The sequence below is a fragment of the Zingiber officinale genome, chromosome 1A (genome assembly GCF_018446385.1).
Source record: "Zingiber officinale cultivar Zhangliang chromosome 1A, Zo_v1.1, whole genome shotgun sequence".
NCBI lineage: Eukaryota > Viridiplantae > Streptophyta > Magnoliopsida > Zingiberales > Zingiberaceae > Zingiber > Zingiber officinale.
In genome coordinates, this window is record NC_055987.1 from 168,954,717 (window position 1) to 168,981,246 (window position 26,530).

General features: G+C 34.3%; 1 protein-coding gene across 1 annotated transcript; it reads right to left on the bottom strand.

The window, feature by feature from the left end:
- Positions 1-860: 860 nt before the first annotated feature.
- LOC122038371 (DNA-(apurinic or apyrimidinic site) endonuclease 2-like) lies at positions 861-24,778 on the bottom strand. The gene is made up of 12 exons (XM_042598091.1): positions 24,509-24,778; positions 12,565-12,676; positions 8,862-9,095; positions 8,564-8,649; positions 8,059-8,174; positions 6,878-6,958; positions 3,765-3,965; positions 3,534-3,685; positions 2,286-3,016; positions 1,739-1,876; positions 1,402-1,604; positions 861-1,291 (listed from the first exon to the last, which is right to left on the bottom strand). The coding sequence occupies exons 1-10, from the start codon at positions 24,614-24,616 to the stop codon at positions 1,802-1,804; spliced, it is 1,896 nt and encodes a 631-aa protein (XP_042454025.1). The 5' UTR covers positions 24,617-24,778; the 3' UTR covers positions 861-1,291; positions 1,402-1,604; positions 1,739-1,801.
- Positions 24,779-26,530: the final 1,752 nt, after the last annotated feature.

The window sequence follows — 26,530 nt, forward strand, 5'->3', positions numbered from 1 at the left end:
AAAGACATCAATACAACCTTTAAGGCTTGGCTGAGTTGGCCACCACATAGTAGAATTTCCAAATCAAGAAAGGATCAATTCCTGATGAAGTCGGGAGAGATACCCTCTCATATGGTGACCTACTCAGTTTCTTGATTTATCTCTCAATGCGGGACACATGTGATTTTACCTCTTAATGTGGGACACCCGAGATTAACATTTGACCTTTTACCAAAAGTCACCAATAAATAACCCCCAAGACAATGCTGCAACGGTTAGATTCTTCAAGCAGTTAACTAAGCATCTAAGGGTCGAATTCCAGCTCTGACGCACTATAGATTTTCCTCGAGTGAAATGACAACTCTAAGAACACTGACATCTTAGATGAGCCTCCACAAGCGCTTTTGATTCACTTTAATGGCAAGTGAAAATTTTTCATGATCATCTTTAAGATTAGACTGATCACCTCTAAGATTAACCGATGTAAGCAAGATGCCTGATACCAATTAAAAAAAACCAAGACACACAGGGGCACCATAAAAAATTATTACATAACAATTATAATAAGAAGAAACCGATACAACTGTTCTGCTGCCTTGTTCTCGCTTCTTTTCCATTTTATGAAAATCACCAATACAATACTAAGGAGCAACTGAAATAGAAGAAGGTATTTTACGGCTTTTACTTAAAAAAAAAAAAGAAGCATCCATCGTGTAGTGCTGATAACCAATTCTCAACTTTTAGTCCATGATTAATTTTTTGCAAATATAATTATGTAAAAAAACTAATTTACATTAGAAGAATTAATTTAAACAAAGTTAGAAATAAACTAAAACCAATATAAAAATAAATAACCCTATATTTAATAAGGCTCAATGAAATTAGAAAAAAAAAATCAACTTATCAAATTAGATGCCACTTCCACAAAAATCTTAAATAAAATAATTATGAACTTACAAAACATCTATAAAGTTTACTCTTCTAAAAAGATCAAAACAAACTCTTCAAAAATCTAAATCTTTAGAACTCGGTTTCCTTATTTGCATTGCTCCTTCCTATCCTCTCCACTCATTCCTTTGATCCAAAGCTAAATTCTTTTGCTTTGTTGCTGCTATAAAAGATATCCTATCATTATGCAAAGAAGGCCCCCCCCCCCCCAATGGGATCATGGGATCATCCATGAAGCAGTTGCATTCTGTAGCTACATCATAGGCATTCTTATGGGCACAACTGATGGTCCGAGAGGCTAGTAATTGCATTCTGCTGCCTTGACGCCAACAAATTAAATTAAAAGCAAGTTACCTCTTCAGTTCTGTCAGAAATAAAATAACTGCCCATCACCAATACACCAAAGGAAACAAATTTAACAAAAATGACACTACTTGGTAAGTAAAAAGCTTTATTGGTGCAACTAAACACTACCAGCTGTGAATAACCAAGTCTATCAATCGCTTGTCGACTGCATAATCGCCACTGGCAATGACAAACCACCGAGCCAAGAATCTTTTGCTCTACAAAGATGAGGCTCTTAATCTTTTGTGATGACTTGGTATCTTTTGTCAATTAGTCTTTGCAATTGGGGATAAGCAGGTTAATATAATTATCTGTATATATATATCTGGATTCTGCAAGTGCTCAACAGGAGATACCATTGATATAATTACAAAGATGAATAACAGCATCAAATGATCAGGGAAACTGAAAATTTTGTCAAGTTCTTATAAAGCACACAGCATTTAGTGTCAAGAATAACACTTACTGTGCTTAACAAGTGAAAGGATCAAGTGATCAATTAGATAAGTAGTCATGAAACTGAAGCAATTTACTTGGCCTTCTTAGATTTTGAAGAACCCCATTGGAAGTAACCACAGTTTGCTTCTGGATTAGAAGCAGGTCCCTAGAAGAACAAAATTAATTTTTGTATCAAGACAAAAGCACAAAAAAAGGTAATTACTTGATATGTCAGAACATTGGTTTGACAATCACATATAGTTTCAAACCGAATCAATCTCAATCAATTCAAATTGCCAAAGCAGAAAAGGCAAAGGAAAAAGAGATTAGTATGTTCATTATTTCAGTGCATGAAGATACCAATTGTTGGCGACTTCATAACCACTAAAAGTTAAGACTTTAGAGGTTTTTAAATTAACTGAGGGAACATTTTAGCTTCATTATCTATTGAGATGTTATACCACAAAGTGGGTCTCTGTTCTTACCATCATGCTATATATGTGGCTTTTTGCTGAAAAAGGAAAATCAAATAGCAACTAAAAGAAAGATAAACATATATAGTGATGTTTGAGAACCTGGGCACGAGCACAAACATAGAAGAGACGACCTCTATTGGGGCCTTCCCTTTTCACCGATCTTGCTACACAAGGTTCACCATGTCCTTTGCAGATTGGCAAAGTCATCTTCATCTTCTGCTGAATTTTCTGCCACTCTATTACTGCAGAACTGTTGCTCTCCCTCTCACAAGGAAAGGATATCTCTGAATCATCATCATATGTGTTTACACTCGTCGCACTCATTTCACAATTGTTCTGTAGATCTTGATTAACTTCCTGTTCCATCATCTGAGATACCTCCTCCGCATCTTTCTCTGAATAAAAATTTTGAGATGTTGCATCACCCCTCAAAGAATCATCATCACATGTTCCAACAGTCTTGGGTTGTTTAAAAAAAGATTTCAAAGTAAGCTGAGAACATGTACTATGTCTTGTCCTTTTCTTCATGCTTGTGGTGGAACCAGACACGTACTCTCTCTTTTCAACTTCTGATGACATAATACTCTTCTGAGAAGCAGTAAGACCAGAATCGTTGTTTAGACTTGTATAGGGTTTTTGTATTAGTTTCAATTTGGAAATGCTAGGATCTGGAGAGTCCTGAGATGTGGCAATGAATTCCTGCTCAGTGGTTAAGCTACAGCCTTCACTTCTTATTACACATTCTTCGTGACCTGCTCTTGTATTGTTGTCATTCGACGAGTCGCTTGGCAAGCAATGACGTGTTACTTGCCCTTTCACCAAGAAGGAAACTGGAGAAAATAGATAGATGCCAAATAAGAACTGTGCAAGGAACCTTAAAAATCCAATGTTTTGAGAATCATGGAAAGTTTAAACATGTGGGCAGATGTTCAAAATAGAGGGTCCTATCATGGAGTACTAGTGTACTCAATGAGTCAAACAAGTACTTCAAGGGAAAATATATGATTCATATCTCAGCTTTGACCTAATATATGTTTGGCCTCTCTATGATTCATTCAAACACAAATTGTTGAAGTTGATTAACTTACTTGAAGCCCTTAAGAGCATTTTTCAAGGATACGAAATATCCCTGTTAAATACAAATGTCCTGAAATGCACAAAAGCTAGAAATTTGTAGCTCAGTAAAAAGGATTAGCAAAGAGAATGCACCATGGTAGATGAAAAAAACAAAATTCAGTACTAGAGAACTTTCCTGCATGAGAATATCTATCCATGTAAATTCCTCAAACAAAGATGGAAGTAATTTCAAAGATTTTAGGGCAAGATCAACTGAAATTGTGTGAACACCTATAGATTGTTGCCAACCACGGACTTCAGGAATATATCTGACGGCCAAAGATGGAGTGTTGTGTAATGGAAGATCAGGTATATCTCTCAATATAACATGAACAGGAACATGATCTGAACCTTCTAATTTAATGTTTCTCCCTCCTCTCCACCTGTAAATAGTAATAATCAAAATAGATATATACAAAAAAATAATAAGAAGTCAGTAAAATCTTGATCTATATTCTTTACCTTGGAACATTCCTACAATTTCCTCTTCTAAACTGACTCATAATATCACAGGCTTCAACATGGCAGCTTAAGAAGTTATGTCCTTCAATATCATGCTTCTGATGCAAACACGACCCAGCAATAAGAATATGGTCAATCCTAGAGCCATAGTTGAATTCCTCGGCTCCAATACGTGGTGAGAAGCAAGTGTATGCTTCTTTTCTGTAGTAGACAGTGTGTAAGCTACTGCTGGCTATTGAAAAGCCAAGGATAACAAGAATAATCAAAGTAAAAAAGAAAAGTAATCACTTAATGGTCATTATCTGTTGCATGAAATATGACAGATAAAGCCATGAGAAAGAGAGGAGGCGAGTAGGTTAGAGAATATAAGACAAGATAGTTTAATGGAATGGGCATTGGAAGAAAGGATATGCTGAATATATCTTTCTGTCATGACTCATGACTAGCCATATGTTGGCACCTTCAGAAAACATTAGCACAGTGTACACTGATACTTAGTACAATAGATACCTACCACTATGGAATGTACAGTTTAGCATGACAACAATTAACCAACATGACACTACCACTCCTAACATCTTATAGCCCATTAATACCATCACTATTTATATGCCATAAAGGGTCCATAATCAAGCCATACTGTCACCCAAACATTTTTCTGGGAATTCTAAATTTCAAACTCAAACTCATCCCATCACAGTTTCCACCAACACATAAATCAAACTTACAAAGGCACACGAAAAGTGTTTCTTTCTTCAAATGCTGCAAGGGCCATAAATTTCTCCCATGACACACTCAAGTGCAATGGTCAATAACTTGCATTAGTTTGGGTGTTCTAAAACAAGGATGGCTATGGAGTGGAGGTCTCATGACAAGACTCAAGGAAGTTGGGGTAGATTAGCATAGGTGGTGGGTGAGGACTTGAGCAATCAATAAAATGACACCCATAGCAAATTTCTATAGATTGTCTCCTCTGCTGGACGATGGCGTTGATGTATACGGTGCCAAGAGTAAAGAAAGTGTTGATTGGTATAGTTGGTGGATGACTAGACACCAATAAAAAAAAAATGAAACACCAAATTGTTACAGATTGTTCACTCTTCTGGGGTTTTGCGTGTTCAAAGTGAATACCATTATTTGAAAATAGTAGAATTCGCAGAACTTCCAATGCAATATCTAGGTAAGCTTGTTGATAGATTTTGCATATAACAAAAACTCACTCTAATAATACCTGAGTTATTGTCAATGAATCAATTGTGGTCTATGTCTGAAATTCAGATGGAAAAGGTGGAAAGTTTTGATAGGTCGGGGGAAACTGTCAAACAATGTCATGAACATGGGTCTTTTTCTGTTTGTTTTTCTGCTAAGTTCACAAAAAACATTCATAAACAGTATTACCTGAACAATAACTTTCCTTCCCAGTGTAAAATCTGACAGTTTGAGCTAAAATAAGATGTTTCCATGTGTCAACTATAAAAAAAAAGGACAGCCCGGTGCACGAAGCTCCCGCCATGCGGGGTCCCGGGGAAGGATCCATTGTACGCAGCCTTACCCTGCTTTTTACAAGAGGCTGTTTCCAGGATTCGAACCTGTGACCTTTTGGTCACATGGCAACAACTTTACCGTTGCGTCAAGGCTCCCCTTCTTTCCATGTGTCAACTATGTTTATTCAAAATCACTGCAAGTGCCACCTTGAGTCTTTATCATTATTAGCTCATAACTGGTTGGAGTCAAGACACTAGCTCGTAATTAATGACCAGTTATCCCTAAAAGATCTTAACGCAATTGTTGAATGTTGTCACTGACAGTGTTGAATTATGTTTAAAACATTAAGTGCATTATTCAATCTCCTATAAGTAACCTCCTAAATTCAAGAACAGAATCTCACCATCAAAATAAAGGTATAATTGACTAGATTACATTGAAAAGAGAATTGGTATATAATAAATAAATATTTGTTTTGCAAACAAAAAACACCCATATTAAGTGCATTCATGGATAAAGCAAGCAGAGTAAAAGGAATGCAACAGTATTTATCCACTGAGTCGAAGTTCTCAGTAAAGTGATTAATCAGTTTGTCTCCTAAAGAGCCTTTTTTCCTTTTCGTTGAATACTGGATGTTAAGTTGTTGAGGTGATGTTATTCCATGTCAGTCGCATGCCAGGCCTTAGGGACTTCCAATCAACCTGCCTACCTATAAGCAAGTACAACCAGCAAAGTAGCAAATCATGCATGAGTTTGAAGTCCAATATGTCATTGCCTTTAGAAGATTCTGCAGATAATTTTTTCATTGCAGAATCCATGTCCATTTAAGCGCATTAGTTTTGTCAAGTTGTATTCTCCTTATGACATACTTTTTTTTAAAAAAAATAATAATCTAGGTGTCCGGGCTTTGCTCTACTAATCCTGGAGGTAGACAACCTTCCTCCCGGTTCTCTTACCGGGTAAATCCAAAAACCCAGCTTATGCATACTTAGAGGCCAACCTCTAGAATATTCATTCCTATTGGGATTTGAACTCTGGTTTTCTTATATGTTCCCCCAAGTGCTTTACTATTGCACCACACCCGTGGGGGCCTCCTTGTGACATACTTGAATCTAAGCAAAAGGATTCACCTAAGCACTTGGCAGATATATGTTTCCAACTACAAATGAAAACATTTGATAGAATGATATTTGTATGAACTATATGATGGAAATCATGGAATAGGAATGGAAACTCAAAAAGTATATTATACAACTTAAGATTCTAAAACCTTTTTATCAAGGAGAATTTTAGTATGAAGAATTACGTTAACAGCAAACCGTCACTGACAAGTTCCAATTAATTTAGAATACAAAATGAGTTTAAAACAAAATTCAGATGACATAACCAATGTTTTTCAACAATAAAATATTCTACAATCGCAGGCTTGTAAAAGTTTAGAGCTAGATGAAATGATTACAAGTGGAAGCATATTTATGAACCACAAGGTAAAAAATCAATGTCAAGACAACTTTACAAGTGGCAAAAGGCGAATACGCTCGCCCCAGCGCCCCAACCAACCCGTCCCAGGGCCCAAGACAACTTTACAAGTTATTTGGAATAGAGATTATGATGAAACAGGATCATACCTTCCGGGATTTTTTGACCTAAAAGCATCAAAAAATTGGCCTCCATACTCTCGCAGCAAAGACCGTAGCCATTTCCGAAACCTGAGAAAGTACACAAAACAGTATAACTAGAATACATGTTTTTTGTTTGCTCAATATACACAATGAAGGTGCTCTTCTTAGCCCTTGATCATAAGATTCTAGGTTATATAATGTAACACAGAGGTGAAATCAGCTAAGATCAATTACGTCTAGCTTTACTTGATTGCTATTTAAATTAAACAAGTTAGACTGTCAGAACCTAGCTATATGAAAGTGATATATCTCAAGGTTCAAAATCTCAAGCCATACAAGCTGTTTCTGTATCATGTCGATATTTCGATGCATGATTTCAGTAGTGGATTGGAGGTTGGAGGAAGGAGATGAAGCATAGGAAGGAACTATGTCTGTGCTGATGATGGTTTTAAATCTCATACCATGTTGGGCGAAATGTATCATTCTAATAAATTACCCAAACTTGATACTACTATCTTTCTTCCTTGAACCTTTAATGCATTGGAGTGTCGGCACGACATTGAATCAATAACGTTGGTCAAAGGTCGAAACTATATGGCTTGAGATTTTGAAGTTTGTTGCCAAGTGCTATTGAATTTCGGTAATTTGCCGGAATGATACGTTTCGGTCGTTTTGCACGATACGAGATTTCAAGCCACGATATATCTAGTGATCTATGAATGTGATGTATACACTAACAATATCTCTCACAAGTATTACTGGTTTTGGGTCCATAAATAGTCACTTTCTTAGACAAAGAAGTTATTTATTTAACCCAAACCTAATTGCATTAACTGCAAAAGAACTAACCTAATTCATTATTTTGAGATGCTTGCAGTTTTGAGAAAATATCTTTGGTGTTCTAAATGATATCTTATCGGTACTCTCACAACAAAAAACATCTATTCTAGTTGTACTCCTCTATCCCTTAAGGGCACCAACAACCTTTTCCTACATAATCCAAAGTTAAACTAGTGTTATATTTTTAGGGTAAAATATTTGTGTTCTTTTTAAGGTAAAAAACTTGGTTCAGTGACATTTTTATCACACTTGCTGAATCATCTTATGAAATAAAATAAAATCTCAAAGGCACTTGAGCTTTCAATTCTCATGCAGTCAGGAATATTGTGATTGCACATGCAACTTACAAGTTCTTTTCAAACTCTGGACCTGCATCACATCTATCTATCGCAGTGGGAGCAATATTAAGATCTCCAACAACAAATATTCTCTTTCCCTCATTAAGGAGAAAATCCCATCTTCTCTACAATACATTTGAACTTCTTAGAAAAATAACCCAGGAGTTTAAATGAAATAATTATATCAGAATATAACTGAGAACAAAATAACATCAAGTAGTTCTGAGTAATATATGACACTTTCATAAATAACCACTGCTAATATTAGTAGGTAACATGAAGAAAATGGGAATCCATAATGTCCTGAAAATTAAGTTATCAACCTTGTCAATTTGTAGCAACGAGTATGACAAGCATGAGCATTCAGTTCGATGAAAAACACTCACTTACACATCTGGTGGCAATAGGTAAGGAAGTTGCAAATTAGTATAAAAATTTAACATTGAACCAACAAGTTTTACAAGTTGCTGAACCATAATTAAATATCAGAAGGGAGAAGAGAGAAAGTAACTACCTGTAAGATCTTGAAGAAAATAAATTTAAAGCGGCATCTTTCCTCATCATCATGTTCAGCTCGTGGGCCATATATATTAAAAAGTACTGCATCAAGAAGTTGCAAAGGAAGGTTTGTTAATGTTAAATAAATAAAACTGAAAGTTTGGGATGATATTTCAAACAAAAAACATGATAAGGTAATACAAGACTTGAAATGAAGTTTATGATGGTCATGAGTGAACAGGTATTTTGTGCAATTTCCTTATCTATTGGCTTGTTGACTTATTACACGTGTAAGCAGTGGGGAATTATCTTACCAAAATGTCCATGATCAGTGATTATACAACGACCCTCATTATCCACTTTTAACAAATCCTCCTGTGTGATCTCAAGTTTTTGTTCCTCAATTGGTGCTTCAAGCAATAAATCTGTGGGTATATCCCTCTTCTTTGAACATTCAAGAAGACCGGTAAACCCTTCTTCTGCTTCCACTGGTAATGCTACCTCCTTACTGGAAAATGCTGATCTCACCCGGCAAAATGTAGCAACACCTAAAAGATTGTCAAGCATTAAAAGGAGCTGGAGTTGTGGAAAATGGTTCAGTTAAAGATGGCTATTTTACAGCCTCAACAAATCTGGGAAATGAAACATTGATCATAGCTGCAATTTATAAGATATAATTGTGAGATGCAGAGATGGAGAATAAAAGAATGGAAAAACAGCCATAGAATACAATAGATTTGGACCATATCAGGAATCAGGATTATTCACTGATTCAATATCTGCAAGTTTCTCATGAAAATACTAGAAATAACAAGGATCGATCTAAATCAATTGGAGGTAGCCAACTTCATGTCTTTAATTGAATTATATAATCAGATATATAATCCTTGCATATTATTAGTTCTATTGTTTTTACAGAAAAAATAATAGCAGAAAATGAGGAAGTCAGAGAGAGGATAAGTCTTTTCTCATCTGCTGTGTTGCCAACCAATTTGACAATGCAAAACATAACTCACCCACTAATGCTACACATACACATGAGGCTAGAAGAATGACCAAACAAAGAAATAACAGCTACCCAAATAGCATTTCACAAACATTAGATTTTAACAAAAAAATATTTTATTTTTTCTTATTGTGTCAAAGCAAATATTTGAATGCATGTCCCTAGTCTAATCTAGAAGTTGTATAATTAGTTACAGCAATACCCCTTCACAATCAAACAGAAACTATTAGCACAACTTGCAAGTCTATATACCTTCAGAATAATAGTATTAAATTAGTTTCACTTATGTAACTGAATATGCATCTAGTATTTGAAGCCCTAATTAGTTACAGCAATACCACTCCACAGCCAAACTACCAGTAAAACATGCACTTCTATATACTTTCAGAATAATATTCTTAAAATAGTTTCACTCATTTGTAACTGGAAAATGCGTTGAATATTTAAAAACCTAAAGTATTTACCACAGGTATTATTATCTGATCATAAATAAATAGATAAAACTATAAATCTTGGTTTGAAATCTCCTACCATGCCGGATGAAATAGTCTAAATGTATCGGCCCAATAAATCCCTGAAACTCAATACCACTCGGTATTAAGGTTCGACATCTCAAACTGTGCCATAGTTTTGGTCTTTGACCAAATAGATATTGTATCATGCCGATGCTCCGATGTATGGTGTCAGTGACAGATTGGAGATTGGAGATTGGAGATTGGAGATTGAAGACTTGAAGGAGAAAAGAGACATTGTTTGTGTTAAGTGGTATTAAATTTCAATAAATTACCAAAATGATATGTGACTGTTTCGTTCGGCATGGTACAAGATTTAAAACCATGCTCAGCACCGTCAATATCCTTCCTATGTTACATCTTTTTTCTTCAACTCCAATATATTGCCGACGCCATACATCCAAACGTTTGCACGATCCCAAAACAATATCGTTCCGGTCAAAGGCCAAAACTTCAATACTGCTCGAGAGTTTAAACCTTGCTATAAATGCATTGTTTAAGTTGTTGTTTTTGTATACTTTCAGAATACTAATAAATTATCTCACTCATGTAACTGGAATAATCTATTAGTTGAAACTTTAATTAATTAAGACAATACAACTCCACAACCAAGGTACTAGTACAACATGCACTCTCTTATAGACTTTCAGAATAATATTATTAAATAGTTTCATTCTTTTGTAACTAGAATATGCATCCAATATTTGAAAACCTAATGTATTTACCACTACTATTATTATATATGATCTTAAAGAAATACATAAAACTGTCAATACATTGTTACAAGTTGTTGGCATTCAAGTAAATTAAGCTAAGGTTAGCAGTGGTTTTGTCTCAAAAAATAATATGTACTGACCAAAGGAGTTCTGTGTGAGAAATCTGTATCTTGAAGGATATTGATGAAGTAACAAACCTTTTGAAATGTATTCTAAATTTAGTAAATGTAATGAAAAGTAATTAATTGATCTAAATATTACTTTTGATACAATCATGCCGAGTATGGAAAGAGAAGATCCATGTAGCAGACATATAAATAGGTGAGAATGACATGACGTCATATGGTGAAGAGTGATATACTGAAAATTTCTAAATTCTATTAAGGAGATAAACTAGAAAAGATTTGCATATGTCGATAGCACAAGGTATGTAGGCTAAGCTCTAGGAAATTGGTGAATATAGCCGTAAAAACAGTTCCTTCCTTGTTTAAAAAAGAAAAGAACGACAACTAGAAAACAGTTAACTGAATAATATGGATCAGAAAAGGAAAATTAAAATATGGCAGCAGATGAACAAACTGAATTTGATTGAAGAGAATACTTATCTAGTCAACAGCTTAGATTTTATGACCAAATAGGTGAGAACAACAATAAGCTGTGTGTATCCCTAGTATTTGGTGTGGGCTGTATAGAACTCATCTTTCCATTGAACTCTATACAAAAGTACATGATGTACATCACAAGGAACATTTGAACTTCTTAAATCACTTTTAGTTACATCCCAACAGTGCTTCCTTTAATCAGCAGATCTTCAACTCCAATCAATTCGACTTGTGTAACTACAAAATCTATAGCTATTTTAATTTTCTCTCATTTTATAATCTATTGCAGCAATATAAATTTTGGACACTTTTTTAATTTTATCCTATCAATAACCTCACATATTATCATAGCATTCTCAAACTCTGCTATACTTTCCGCAAAGTATGATTAGTTTTATAGCAGTCTTGTCAACCTACGGAGCACACAATTATCTATAATAAACTAGGACTTCCTTGACAATGAAGGAGTTCAAGTGAAATGATTATCCTTCATATTCACAACATTATAAATTCCTGCAAGTGTCTCACATCTTAGTAGACCATAAGATATGGGCAAAAATCAAAAAGGTGTCCCTTATTTTCGTTATCATCAAAAGGGCACCCTTTTTCAGAAAATATCAAAAGGGTGTCCATCCTGTTTTTCCATTTCAAAATACTTGTTCCAACACACTATTGTAGCAACTTTGATCAAATGTGCTACAGCATGCTTAAAATTACTTTGAGTAATTTTAAGCTTGTTTCAACATTGGTCAAAATGGCTCAAATATTGATAAAAACTCTAATTTTGTTAAAACTAGTCCAACTTGTCAAAATTAATCTTATATTATTGGCGCATAAAAGTGCTGCAACGTGGAGCAGCTTTTGACAAAACTGCTACAATTTTTGGAGTAGTTGACCAAAATTGCTTGGAGCAGCTTTGGCTAGTTGTAGGAGTTTTGGCCAAAGTTGCTACAACAGTACTGGAATATAAGTATTTTAGGGATGAAAAATATGATGACGAGCCTGTTTGATATTTTTTTCAAAATAGGGCATCCTCTTGAAGATAACGAAAAAAGAGGGACCCTTTTGATTTTTTCCCATAAGATATTATGAGATATCATCATAAACTAAACTAGATATTAGACGGTAATTTCTAGGATACTGAATAAATATCTAGATTAATATAACATGTAAGATCTTACCAGAATAGCCCAAACGTCCTCTTTTAGAAGTACGAGTGCAAGAAACAAAAGCTTCATACCCCTCTGCCATGGTTAGATCTACAGATAACTCACGTCTTGATAACTTCGTTTCCTGCCACAGAGAATCTAGTTAACTTGGTGAAGAGATTCCAGATTATAGAGTCAACTGGTAATCTTCACCTTATACGTAACCAGCAGATTTTCTAAATCTAATAGAAAAACAATATAAACCTAAGACAATAAGTATATAATAGCATTGGTATAGTAAGAAGCAAATGCAGTCAAGTAAAACTGATAGTAATCTTCACCTTTTATGTTACCAGTAGATATGCTAAAGCTAATCAAAAGAACATTATAATCAAGAAAGAGTATTAAGGATACAATTGTATCAGTATATTGAGAAGCAAACGCAGTCAACTAAAGTATACTTTTGTACAGTGCAGACATACCAAGAAAAAAGAGTCCTATGGGTAATAAGTGTTGAAATAGATTTTTCATTGATTATACAGTGTTACAATCTTGCTAGCACCCTTACCTAATTTATGGCTCCAAAAAAAAAAATAAAAGATTTCTAAAAACACTATATTGTTCATTTTTAGTTAAAGTTAAAACAACAAATTTGTGGCTCCAAGTGTGTATAATATGGCTGGTAGAATTCTGTCAACCAATAATTTTTTAGCAAGAAATTTTATTGCAGTGACTTCCTGAAAATTCTGTTTTTCTAAGCATGCATTTAAATTACAGTGATATATATATAAATATATATATATATATAGCATGTAGATATCAGTTCACACAGTATTAAACCATGACTAAATAAATAATTATGTATTTATGAACGTTCACTATTGTTTTATCTGAAACTGCATGAAAGAATCATCTAACAGTTTGCCTATTTAAACAGACAGACAAATATTTTTCACAAAGTCATGTGTTTACCTCTAAAATTATCAGTAACTTATCAAAATATTTGATAGGCACTAACTACCATGCTAGGAAATTGATTTCCATAGATTCTTTCTCAGACTATAAAATTACATTTGAAAAAAATAATAATAATCTTTCCCTTTATAACTGAAGAAATCAAAATTTCTTATTATTCTCTATCATTGGGGTGAAACAGTCAAGTAGATGATGCCTGATATTAGACTTGGCAAGTATTTTAGCATTTTTACTACAAGATGATAGGTTTTTTTCCTTGAGATTTTTATGCTCCATGTTCTACGAAGAGTCAAGAACTTCCTCCTAGTCATTGCTGAATATTTAGTCTTGAAGAGAGTGCCTTAAGCATGACTACACAGAAGTAGAAGCTGAATATGTACTCTAAGATTAACATCTGGCAAAGCAAGCAATCAGATGTGCTTCTTGTATCATCATTAAAGTCTTCTCATTTTGAGTGTCAGGATGCTGAGCCAAATTGTGAGGCTTACACAATATGGCAGGAGAGATCATGATTGACCAAGAACACACATTACAAGAATCCATTATTAATCACTCAAATTGCATCCTAAATGCTTTCTAAATGACCACGACTGCTTTTTGTGTCCCTTAAATGACCAGTGATAGTGGATACAATTAATTAAGTGAACTTTTTTCATTGACAATGTCTAAACATTGTGTCAAATGCCCCTGAAACTTTGTAATCTTCTTGGAATCATTTTCAAAGTCATTGGACGTTTTTTGCACTTTTAGTGCCAGATTCATTAGCAAATTCATTCTCAGTGCACACATCTCTTAAGAAGGCCATGGCAAGAAAATATCTAATTGAACTTTCTCAATGTCCGGTTGTTTTCAAATTATATGTTGGGAGTTTTGATTACAAAAACTAAAAATAAACATATAATTCACGTTTTATTTTTTATAGTTTTAATTTTGAATTTTTTTAGTACTAAAAGATCACATCTCTTAGAAAGATGCAATCCCACTGAATATTCAAGGGATAGATTAAAGAGACATTTACTCTCTATAGAAAAGGATAGTCAATTTAATATCATGATGTATTCTCGGATAGAAGATCAGAATCAAACTTGCAGTAATAAATTCTATGCCTTAGGACTATGCACTTCGGCTTGCCTCCGGATTCTTTTTTCTCTAATATTTCTTATTTATATCCATTAAATTTGTGGCTTGATTTATTATCTCTCTTAATCAAAATGGGTTGCATGCAATTTTATTCTTTATAATTTAATAGAATCTAAATTTGGTTCCAACGATCTTAAGGCAAAGAAAATTACCGATTTTGAGATAACGAAAATGTGGTCCAGAAATATTATTGATGAAGGTGATATTCTATCATAGGAACCAAGTTCCAAATGTAAGCCAAGTGTTGGATCATGGGGGAAACAAGCCCAAATCCTGTCTTGTATATTCTAGGAGGAACAAAACAAAAATCTGCTTGAACATAACTAATGCATAGGAAGTTATATTGCAAGCAAGTATTATGCTTTAGAGTCGGTTTCATCTGTGTGGTAGTTATGTTAGCATGGTTTAGAGTTAGTTACCTAAATGTGTGTGGTTATAAGTATGTGTGAAGTTAGAGGGGTGAGGATTGGTATTTTTCTAGTTTATGGAAGGTCTGAGAATTATTATTAGAAGAGGGCATCGATTCTGGCTGGTTGAGAGAGTTTCTTTACTAGATTTGAGTGTTCATTGTTGTACTATTTGTGTTACAACAGCAACAACAACAACCAAGCCTTTTCCCACTAGGTGGGTTGTACTATTTGTGTTAAACTTAATAAAATTCTGTGTGTTTCTCTATTTTGACTTCTGGAATCATAATATTAATCCGACCTGCTGAATCTAAGAGGGCTTGTATGCTTAGAAGGAATGTCAAAGATGTGGGCTAAGATTCATGTTTTGAAAGAGAGGATGGCGATCCAAGAAGGAAAATAGAGGAAATGAGGGGGAGTATGCAGTGATTGATGTCTAAAATGCAGCGACATGGTCTCTTTTACTAGAGATCGGTAAATAGTTAGGAACAAGCATTGAAGCAGCACCATTGAAGGAAGCATCCACTTCTGCTGATAAGTCCTTTCAATCTGAGCCTCAAGAACAACAAGGTGATCAATTGGACAAGTATAGGATGTCTGTTTGATGGTCGGAATCTAGTAGCATGGATTACCTGGACTGATATTTATTTTGAAGTCCAAAATACTTTTGATGAAGTTAAGGTCAAGTTGGCACATGTAAGTATGGAAGGCACCACCATTCATTGGTTTAATCTTCATCATGGGGGAAACAAGGCCAAAACATGGCTTGTATATTCTAGGAGGAACAAAACAAAAAGGGGTCTAAACAAAACTAATATATAGGAAGATATCTTGCAAGTAATTATTAGGTTTTAGAGTTAGTTATATTAGTGTGGTAGTTGTGTTAGCATGTCTTAGAGTTAGTTACCTAAATGTGTGGGGGTAAAAGGATTGATAGTTTTCTGGTTTGTGGAAGGTCTGAGAATTATTATCAGAAGAAAGCATCAACTTTGGCAGGTTGAGAGAGTTTCTTTACCAAATTTGAGTGTTCTTTGTTGTTCCATTTGTGTTAAACCTAATAAAATTCTATATGTTTCTCTATTTTTTACTTCTGGAATCCTAACATTCTGTCTTGATATTTGTTTTTTATTATTCCACTTCTGTTTGTTTACTACTTAAAGTCAAAGAGTAGATGCGTGTATTCTGTATTTCTTTAGCAAAATAATTCACTAGTTAAATTCATAGAACAACAATAACGAAGCCTTATCCCACTAGGTGGGGTCGGCTATATGGATCCTTCTACGCCATTGGGATCTATCCCCTACTATATTATCATCTATACTTAAATAAATTTTATCTTATTTTATTATTACTAACCAAATTTTTTTTTTGTCTTCATCTTCCTGGTTTGATGTGTGTATTTGTCATAGTTTCACATCGCCTAACCAGAATATTTATTGATTGTTTAAGTACATATCCGTACCATTTTAAATGTATCTCTCGAAATTTTCCCTTAATAGATGTAACTCCGACTTTCTTCCTAATACTTTCATTTCTTATTCTATCCATTCTTGTATATCCACACATTTACCTTAACATCCTCATCTTTGCAACTCTCATCTTCTGCTCATGTGCTCGAGTCATAACCCAACATTCAGCGTCATATAACATAGCAGGTCTAACCACCATTTTGTAGAACTTTCCTTTAAGTTTTAGAGTTGCTTTAGCTTTACGATCACATAAAACATTTGACGCCCTCCTCCATTTTAACCATTCTGCTTGTATTCTATGTAAGACATTTCTCTCAATCCCTCCATCATTTTACAAAAATGATCGTAAATATTAAAGCTATTAGTTGCAGACAACTCGTCATTTCCTATCTTAACAATTGTTTCATGACGTCTAATATTGCTACATTTAAATTCTATATATTCTGTGTTTACTCTATTAAGCCTAAAATCTTTCACTTCTAGTATTTCCTGCCAAGATTCTAGTTTAGTATTTACTACTTCACATGTCACATCTACCAAAACAATATCATTTGTAAACATAAGCACCATGATACTGTGCTTTGAATGTGCAGTGAGTTCGTTCATGATTAGTGTAAAATAATATAGACTTAGAGCTAATTCTTGATGTAATCCTATCTTTATTGGAAATGTTTCAGTTAATCCGTCTGAAGTCTTCACTCTGGTCATTACATCCTCATACATATCCTTAATTAGTTCAATATATGTTATGCTAATACCACTCTTTTCTAAAATTCTCTATATAATTTCAAACTTTATCATAAGCTTTTTCTAATGAATATCATGTGCAGATCTTGATTTTGCTTTTGTTGAGAAGATATATAACTTCTATTGTCGACTTTCTAGGCATGGACCCAAATTGATTTTCGGTCACCGCGGTCTCAAATTTTTTTTATTACTCTTTATCAAAATTTTATAGTATGACTCATTAATTTAATACCTCTATAGTTGGCACAATTTTGCACGTCTCTCTTTTTTTATATATAGGAACTAGAGTACTTACTCTCTACATTTTTTTTTTAAATATCATGTTAAATAATTTTATAAATCATTTAATATCATATTTCCCGAGGCACTTCCATACCTTTATCAGAATATCATATAGTCCAACGACTTTACCATTTTACATCTCATTTAATTCTACTTCTAAAGTTTGAATTCTACGATAAAATTTTACATTTCTATACTCATTTGACCTACTTAAAAAGTTGATGAAGTACCCTATTGCATTCATTTTTAATATATCTTGTTTGGACTTGTCTTCTTCTCTTTCACTTTAACTATTCTATAAATATCTCTTTTCCCTCTTTTGTATCCAATTTTTGATATAACCGTTCAAAAGTTTTATTCATTACTTCATATTTTTTAGTCTATTTCTTAACTATTGTATATTTTTTTTAAGTTTTCTTCAGTTTTACAAATATATAATTCCTTATAGGCGGTTTGTTTTTTCATTTACTTTTGCCAATACTTTCTCATTCCATCACCAGGATTTCTTATTTGATAATGTATGCCGAGTACACTCTTGGTTACTATTTTTAACTTTAATATCATCCTATCCCACGACGTATTAGAGTCATCGTATATTTCACCTAATGTTTGTACTCACCTTCTTCTTAAATATGTTTGCTTCAAATCTTTTCACTTTCACCACTTAATTCTTGGAGTCGTGTATATTTTTCTTCTATTGATACTAAGATTGGGGTGTATATCCAACACTACTAACCTATGTTGACAGTTAAGCTTTCTCCAGGGTTAACCTTGCAATATTTACAAATCTTTTTATCCCTCTTCCTAACCATAAGAAAGTTAATTTGTGATTTGTTATTCCCACTTTTGAATGTGATCAAGTATTCTTCTGTATTAGCTAGTAGAAGGTCATATGCTATCGCAAAATCCAATATAGTTTTTCCTTATTTATTTCTTGTTCCAAACCCATAAGCTCATGCACCCTCTCATATTCCTCATTTTTCACTCCGACATGGTCATTTAGATCACCTCCTATTAAAATCATTTCATTTAGTGGAATGTTTTATAATATTTCATCTAGGGTGTCCTAAAACTTTGATTTGGTATTTTTCATCTAATCCTACTTAAGGTACATATATATGCTAATTACGTTCATAGTTTCTTTCGCCACTACTATCTTGAAAGTTATAATACTATCCCCTTTCTAACTACTCCTATAATTTATCCTTTAACGAACTATCTAAAAAATACCCATCCATTTCTTATTTTACTCTTTCCTTTCATGTGTACCATAACTTAAAACTCGAGTTCTCTATCATCTTTGCCTTCTCGCTACCCATTTTGTCTTTTGTACACACAAAATACTAATTCTTCCCCTAATCATAATATATACTATCTCCATTACTTTACCAATGAGGGTTTCTATATTCCATGTTCCAAATCTTAAACTATTAGTTTTTCTATAATTTTTATTCTTATCCAACCTATGGTATAAGAACTCTTACCTATTTAACACTACACCCAAGTTCTTATGAAGATATAATGGTGCTAGTACGTTACGCCAGACACTGCAACGCAAACTCTTGCATATTTATCACTATACTCGAATTTTGGAGATCTAGCGATCCTTGCTGAGACATTACAGTCGGATCCTACAACATGTTCTTTCCAGGAAACAACCTAACATTAGCACAATAGTTTAATGGATCCATTCATTTAATATTTGTCATAGTTTAACGTTGACTGACTACCTAATGCAACCCTCTTCTTATCTGGGCTTGAGACCACTAGTTCGTCATGGGCAGAGTTCATCTAAACCCTAAATTCATACAACAATTCTATAATAGTAACTAAATATTGTTAAGTATGAGTTACTTTTTAGTGTGACAATCCAATAGTATTGATTCATCTAGCACTAGTATGATTACTTTCAAGTAAATTATCAACAACAAAGATGTCATAACATAATTTTAGAGTGAAATGAATGATCTGTTTCCAAGGTGCAGTTAGGATTTTTGAGAAGTGATGATATTACATTAATTCTTCTGCTCAAAATTCAGAAGAAAAAAAGGAACAAATAGTTTGGTATATTATACAAGACCTCCTTTCTTACAAGTTTAATAACTGTCATGGATAAAATGTTTCTTAAAGTACAGGCAGGGTGCTATGCTTACTCCTTGGGAAAGATAAGATGCAAAGTTATCTCAAGCTGGTGGTGTCACAACACCCTTTGACATCACAGCAAGAAGTTGAGATGGCAACAGAGCCACCAAACTGATGCCATTCTATGATACCAAAGCCGAGTACAAGGCCTACTTACTGCTGGCACCACCAAGGCATTGCACTTCTTCATGTTGCCACAAGGGAGCAGGTAAATCAACGTTGGGCTTTTTCGGGTTGGGCGGGCATGGGACATTTTCCCCAATCCATGGAGGTGGCAGTCAAGGGGTGTGTGTGCATTCCACAAGGGAGACAAGACAACAAAGGTGCAATTCTACACAACACACGGTGGTTGGTGATGCACTCTTGTAACTTTGTCTGGTGCTCTGGATTATTATCTTTGAACATCAAAGAACAAAAAGTGCAACAAGGAGCCACAACTGTCACCTACATGACCAATGCACCGCAGAAATGCCAACAACTGCAACATTTCAATTCAGTAAGGGAGATAGCGACACAATTTCTATCATCCAAGGCAAACAGAACCTAGAATCTTTAACATTGGCAGCCTTCCGCGTTAATCAATTGGCTGGATTAATTAGTTAATCAATTCAATCTAGCACCAAGGTCATGCATGCTGTCAAAGGTGCTTTACTTTGATTTTGCACCTTTAATTTAATTATTGCATTATTTTAAAATGTAGATGCTGCAGTAGTTGCATGATTTATTTATTTTTGTCAATGCTTATAGTACAAGAGATTTGCAATTGGTATTAAAATGAGTAATCAGTTAGGGTGCATTCGGTTGGGGGTTATCGTTGATAACCTTGGTAGGTTATCAACAAAAACCTTGTTTAGTTTAGGTAATGAGCGATTCCCGCCACATAAGCAATTTGGGAATACAACCCGAAATCAGAAAACCTTGAAAGCCTAAGTGATGCAGGTCCAACCCAACTTGACCCCTTGAACTTCAAACGGTCATAACTTTTGACTCGGGACTCGAAATCAAGTTCTGTCGATAGTCATGCGTGCAGAATTTAAAAATCTACATTTGTCAAGGGTACCCGTATCCGCCAATTTTCAAGCCCAAATTCCACCTTTTAGGCCCTCAACCGAGCCTCTAAGATTTTATTACTTTTGTTAGTAATTTCTATTTTTATGGTATTTAAGGTATTTTTGGTATTCCCGGTAATTATGGGTCATAATTAGTCTATAACGTTCTATTTTACTAATTTTAATTTATGTTTATAATTAGCTTCAAAGATTTCTTTTCTTTCTTTATAGGATTGGAATTGAGGTCCATATATTAGGATTTATTTCCTTTCTTTATCTTAGGGTCTAGAGTCTATATAAACACATGTCTATTTGTACGAGGAATCATCCCTCTTTTATTTAACAAAGTTTTCTTTTCTAGTAAATCCGACGAGTTTCCCTTATTTTTGGCGTTCTCTCTTCTTAAGTTCTCCTCCAATCTCCCCTCTCGTTAGCCACAGGATAATCGCTATCCTGCCTGACATCACTAAGGTTCCGAGGCTATCAATTTTTTTTCCAAAATTACCCTCCACAAACTTAACATCTCCCGCTAGCCCTCACCATCTGCCCCCTCGTGCCCTCTCCAAGCTCTATCGGTTTTCTGATGCCGCCGAGATCGATTCCCTCGATGCCCCTCTAGATTTCCCTCGCTTCCACTTTGAGTTGTATGCTTCTTCCTACCTTGGACGTTTTGGTTCCGTGATTCCATTCGCCCACCACTTCCTCCATGTTGACCTTTCCCAACGCCTCGGTACTAGATCCATGACTGTCGGCTGCCTCTACGCCTTTATGACCTCGTTCAATCCAAGATCTGGGAGGCGATCACCGCCACATCTACAAATCTAGGATGTTGCAGGGAGTCTTTTGTGATAGCTGCCCTTTGCTGCAACCACTTCGTCCACCAAATCGTATGGAAATCAATTATATTTATTTATTATATATATTATCAACTTATTATTATCATTCATATTAATATTATTAATTCAATTTATTTTAAAAAATAATCAAATATTAAATTGATTTAGTTGCAAAAGTGTCTATAATTGAACTAAGAGTAATACAGTAAATGCTAAATTGGGTTATCGCATTATCTAGGGTTGAGCTAAAGAATATTAGGTTATATTTTATTCCCCATAAGCTTAGTTATGCATGATAACTTAAACCAAATGCACCCTTAGTGTATTCAATAACACATGCTATATCCAGTGAAAATCAATATGCAATTTGAAGTACAATAGAATTAATATTCTTCTTTGGTAATTTTACTCACTCATCATGGTTCTTCATGCGAAGGGGAGCCTTGACGCAACGGTAAAGTTGTTGCTGACCAAAAGGTCACGAGTTTGAATCCTAGAAACAACCTCTTGCAAAAAAACAGGGTAATACTGCATACAATGGATCCTTCCCCGAGACCTAGCGGGAGCTTCGTGCATCGGGGTGCCCTTTTATCATAGTTCTTCATGTTTCTTATTAATAATCTCACAAATTTTACTAGATTGTTGAAGAACAATAAGGTTGCTAGTGTAATGTGGAGGGCTTGCCGATGCAATCCAATTATAGATAATTAAACACCCTAATCACAATGCACTTTAATTCAGGAAAGATGCATGACATAATATATATATGCATTTTGTCATTGAAATGCAGGGTTTATTGCATATGATAACTTTTCCATATTGAAAAATGTGGATGCGTGACATGGATGCATTTTTCAATGATTATATTGCAGCAAATGACGTTTTATTTCCCGAATGTTAATTACCTATAAAAGGGTAAAAGCAGGATTAAAATCTTTTTTATTCTTTAGAAAAGAAAATGTAGATAATAATAACACTAAGATCTTGACATGAGCCCTTATTGAAGGAGAAATAGGACTAGCCGTGTGAAACCAATACTTGATTAAGATGTTGGATTCATGATGAGGCCTTATTAGGCTATGTAGAGCTGGCTTGTGAAAGACATTTGAGGATTTGTCCATAATGAGTCTTCTTACGATGGCAGCCCAAACTCTTTCATAGGCAAACTCTTGAACTAGGTTCGATGGATATTAACAAGGTGACTGGCTGGCCAAAGGTGTACATTATACAAAGAGAAAATTTGAAATAAGAAAAACACTTACTGTGCAGAATGTCCAAAATACTGACCTTCCACTTTCAATTCTTCATATGATGGTAAGTACTTGTATGCAGAGGTATAGGATAAGTTTCTAGAAAACTCTTAAAAATATTTGAAGAGGTATTATTGTGAGATGTGACTCTAGACACATTTGTAATAGGGCTCTCCACGCCCAAAAAGTCAAGGCATTGCACACAGTTGCTAATGCATCAACTCGTGATATACATTATTGTACTATACGTACTCCAATCAAAGTAAAGCCAAAATGGGCAGCATTTAATATCTAGTTCACCTGGTTCCTTCTAATAGATGATCTAGTAGTATGTAAAGGTTCCAACTTTTAAAATCCCCCAATAAGCACATAGTTTAAATGTTGAACAATAATTTAAAATTTCAACTTTTCTAAGGGATTATTAGTGTTTTCAAATTTAAAATATTAATTAAAATTTTATTATTATTTTAATTTAAAATTTTTGGAAGGGGAGTCTTGGCGCAACGGTAAAATTGTTGTCATGTGATCAAAAGGTCACGGATTTGAATCATGGAAACAACCTCTTGCTAAAAGCAGGGTAAGGCTGCGTACAATGGATCCTTCCCTGGGACCCCGCATGGCAAGAACTTCGTGCACCGGGTATACCTTTTTATTTTAATTTAAAATTTTTATTTATTAATAACTACCTTAAAAATGAGAACATACGAGCATGTCGAAGTAAATGTATGGGCATGCGAGAATAAGAAATGAAAATATTAAAGAAAAAGTAGAAGTTGCTCCTATTGAGCTAAAACTCTTAGAGACGCATTTAAGATGATATGAAGATGTACTTAGGTGACTAATAAATGTCTCAGGTGATGCGAGAGCATAACAAATACGCACATTAATTGAGAAAGGAGGAATAAAAGAACTTATTTAGCAATGATAAATAAGAATAAAGTTCATTTAATTATAAATGAGGATTTAGTAGGGTATTAAGCCCAATGGTATAGGAGGATCCATATAGCTGATCTCGTTTATTGGGATAAAGGCTTGGTTATTCTTGTTATTGTAATAGTTATTTTGAGAAAGATATAACTCTATTCAATGGATGTTTTAGATATGCATTTGCTCTTACAAAAGGAGAATTAATCTACAGGTCGTGATGTACCATTGAGAAGTTCTGACAAAGAAAATTATCAACAATCCGCTTTCCTTCACCCCCTACTCTTATTCGATAATTTAAGTGTAAATATTCTTACGATGTTCACTATTGGCTGTATCCTTGGGATAGATTATCAGAATAAAACTCGTAAGAACTGATCGAATCTTTGCCTTAGAACTCTGCACTTCCAAAAAGCCTTCAGATTTTTTTCTCTCTAATATAATTTATTTATATGGGCTAAATCTGTGGCTTCATTTATTACATCTCTTGATCGGACTAGATAGCATGCAATTTATTCTTTATAATTTGACAGAATAAGATTCCAGTTCCAACATTATACTCGCGCAGCCAGAAAATTAAGTTATACCACCAATAATTACAAAAATAAAACACGCATACAGCATAAGAAAGCGAAACATAAATCATTTGACCTAAGATTTGCCGCAGCAGCTGCATAGTAACACAAACACTTAGAAGGAAGAATCCTATAAAGAGAATGCAAGAAAAGAAAGAATACGAAGGTAAACCAAAGGTACCTGGAAGCAGATGATGTCGGCATCGAGCGAGGTGAGAAGGCGAAGGAGGGAGCCGTGCTGAGCAACACGCTGCCTGAGCCCGTTTACGTTGTACGTCACTATCTTCATCCGCTTCCCCCGAATTCTACACGTTAGATCGGAATCTGGAGAACGGCCTGGTCTGGGGTAATGGCGTCGCACTCCAGCCGGAGAGGGGGCGGCCAGCGACACGGAAGTTTATCAATTTACCCCCTCGAATTCGTAAGAGCGTATTCAATTAACCCCACAAATTCGCCCATCCGTTAACCAAGGACAATTAAATGGGACCTAAAATGATAGGCTTTTTTACTAAATCACATCTTATTGATTAGTTTTTTCAAATTACTCCCCCTCAATAATTGTCTTTCAATTTTACCGTTAACCGACAAGGAAATAAAGTTAGTTCAAAATAGTATTGAACTTATTTATATTTGGATTCTACTCCTTGTAAATTTATTTATATTTTATCATATCGAATTCATCGAAAAAGGAATTTAACCAAATGGTTCATTCGAGTAATTACTTTGATGAATTTCTAATAATAAAAGAGAGTTTGTGCATGATTTCACTGAAAAGATTTCTAACAATTTTGGTTGAGCCTAAAATGGGTGAACATAAAACACCTGTCCTTCACAAAAAAAAAAAAAAATCGAGAATGTGTCTAGAGGTAGGCTCTCAAAGTTCATGAGATTATCATATAGTTCTTTGACACTTGTCAACGAGATTACGGAAAGCAATATTAAGACATCGAAACGAAATGCAACGTAAGATTTAGTTATCAATCATATTTAAGGCTACATTGGAAAATTGAATGCAAATGGCAAGCGAGGGCTAACTTAAATCCATCATAAGAGTCAATACTCCTCATAAGGTTACAATCGAACTAAGGATGTTTTGGTTATGACATTATGTCTTTTGACTGAGGTGCCAGGTTCGAGCACCCCCTTGCGCAGGCTCTTATCAATTAAGTGGTACCGTTCATCCAAAAATCTCTTCGAGGGTTTTTGATAAGGGGCAGTTTCGGCGGTGGTGTCAGTCATTATAAAAAGTTTACCCATACAATTTTTTTGCACTGGGGACGAGCGTATTCACATTTTTGCCACCAATTACTCCTAATTTGTCATCGGGTGAATTCCTATATGCAACGGAAGTCTTCTACAGGAATAGACGACAACCTTAGTTCATTTCAATGGAGAAGAGAGGAGGAAAATGAAGTAACCAAAATCAAGCCCAAACATCTCAAGGCTTTTTTTTTATATACTAAGCTCAACTTGTAAGGATCGTCCACTTAAAACCTATAACCCATTAATAGTCCAGAGTTAATGGATCTACACATCAAATTCACATCCAATAATCTAAATGTCACTTTAAAATTAAAACATTAGATCACTTAATTGAGATTTAATTCCTTAATGATAAAATTATTGTGTGTTGTTATTAATCTCATATTATCCCGCCAAATAGAGACTTAATCCTTCAATCTCCTAGTTAGACTATTTGTGATACCATATACACCACATAACACCTTAGTTGAACTCAATATGTCAAAACTTTATAGGTTAAATACTCTTTTAAACCATCTATTTCATTAATTAAATTAGTACAGGATTAATGAAGTCGGAGTTACTATAACTGTAATAAGACTCAATAGTAATCACGATACTAATTTTATTAATGACATAGATCAAATATGAATGTGTAGTACAAGAATGACATTAAATGTGATTTGTACATGTTCATTCTCAATAAGTCATCCTTATGACCCAAATCAAGTTTAAATCATATTTATCAATATCTTATGTTAAACTGTAATAGTAAATCATAATTCAACCTTATGATTCAAAATTAAGTCTTACAACATATTTACAAATATCATAAGCAAGATCACAAAAGTAAATCATGATGTCTTTATGTCAAAGAATCAAAACCTTATATACATGTAAAACTTTAGTACGTACAATAAGTCAAAAATATACGTGTTCATTAATATAAAGTATTACACCA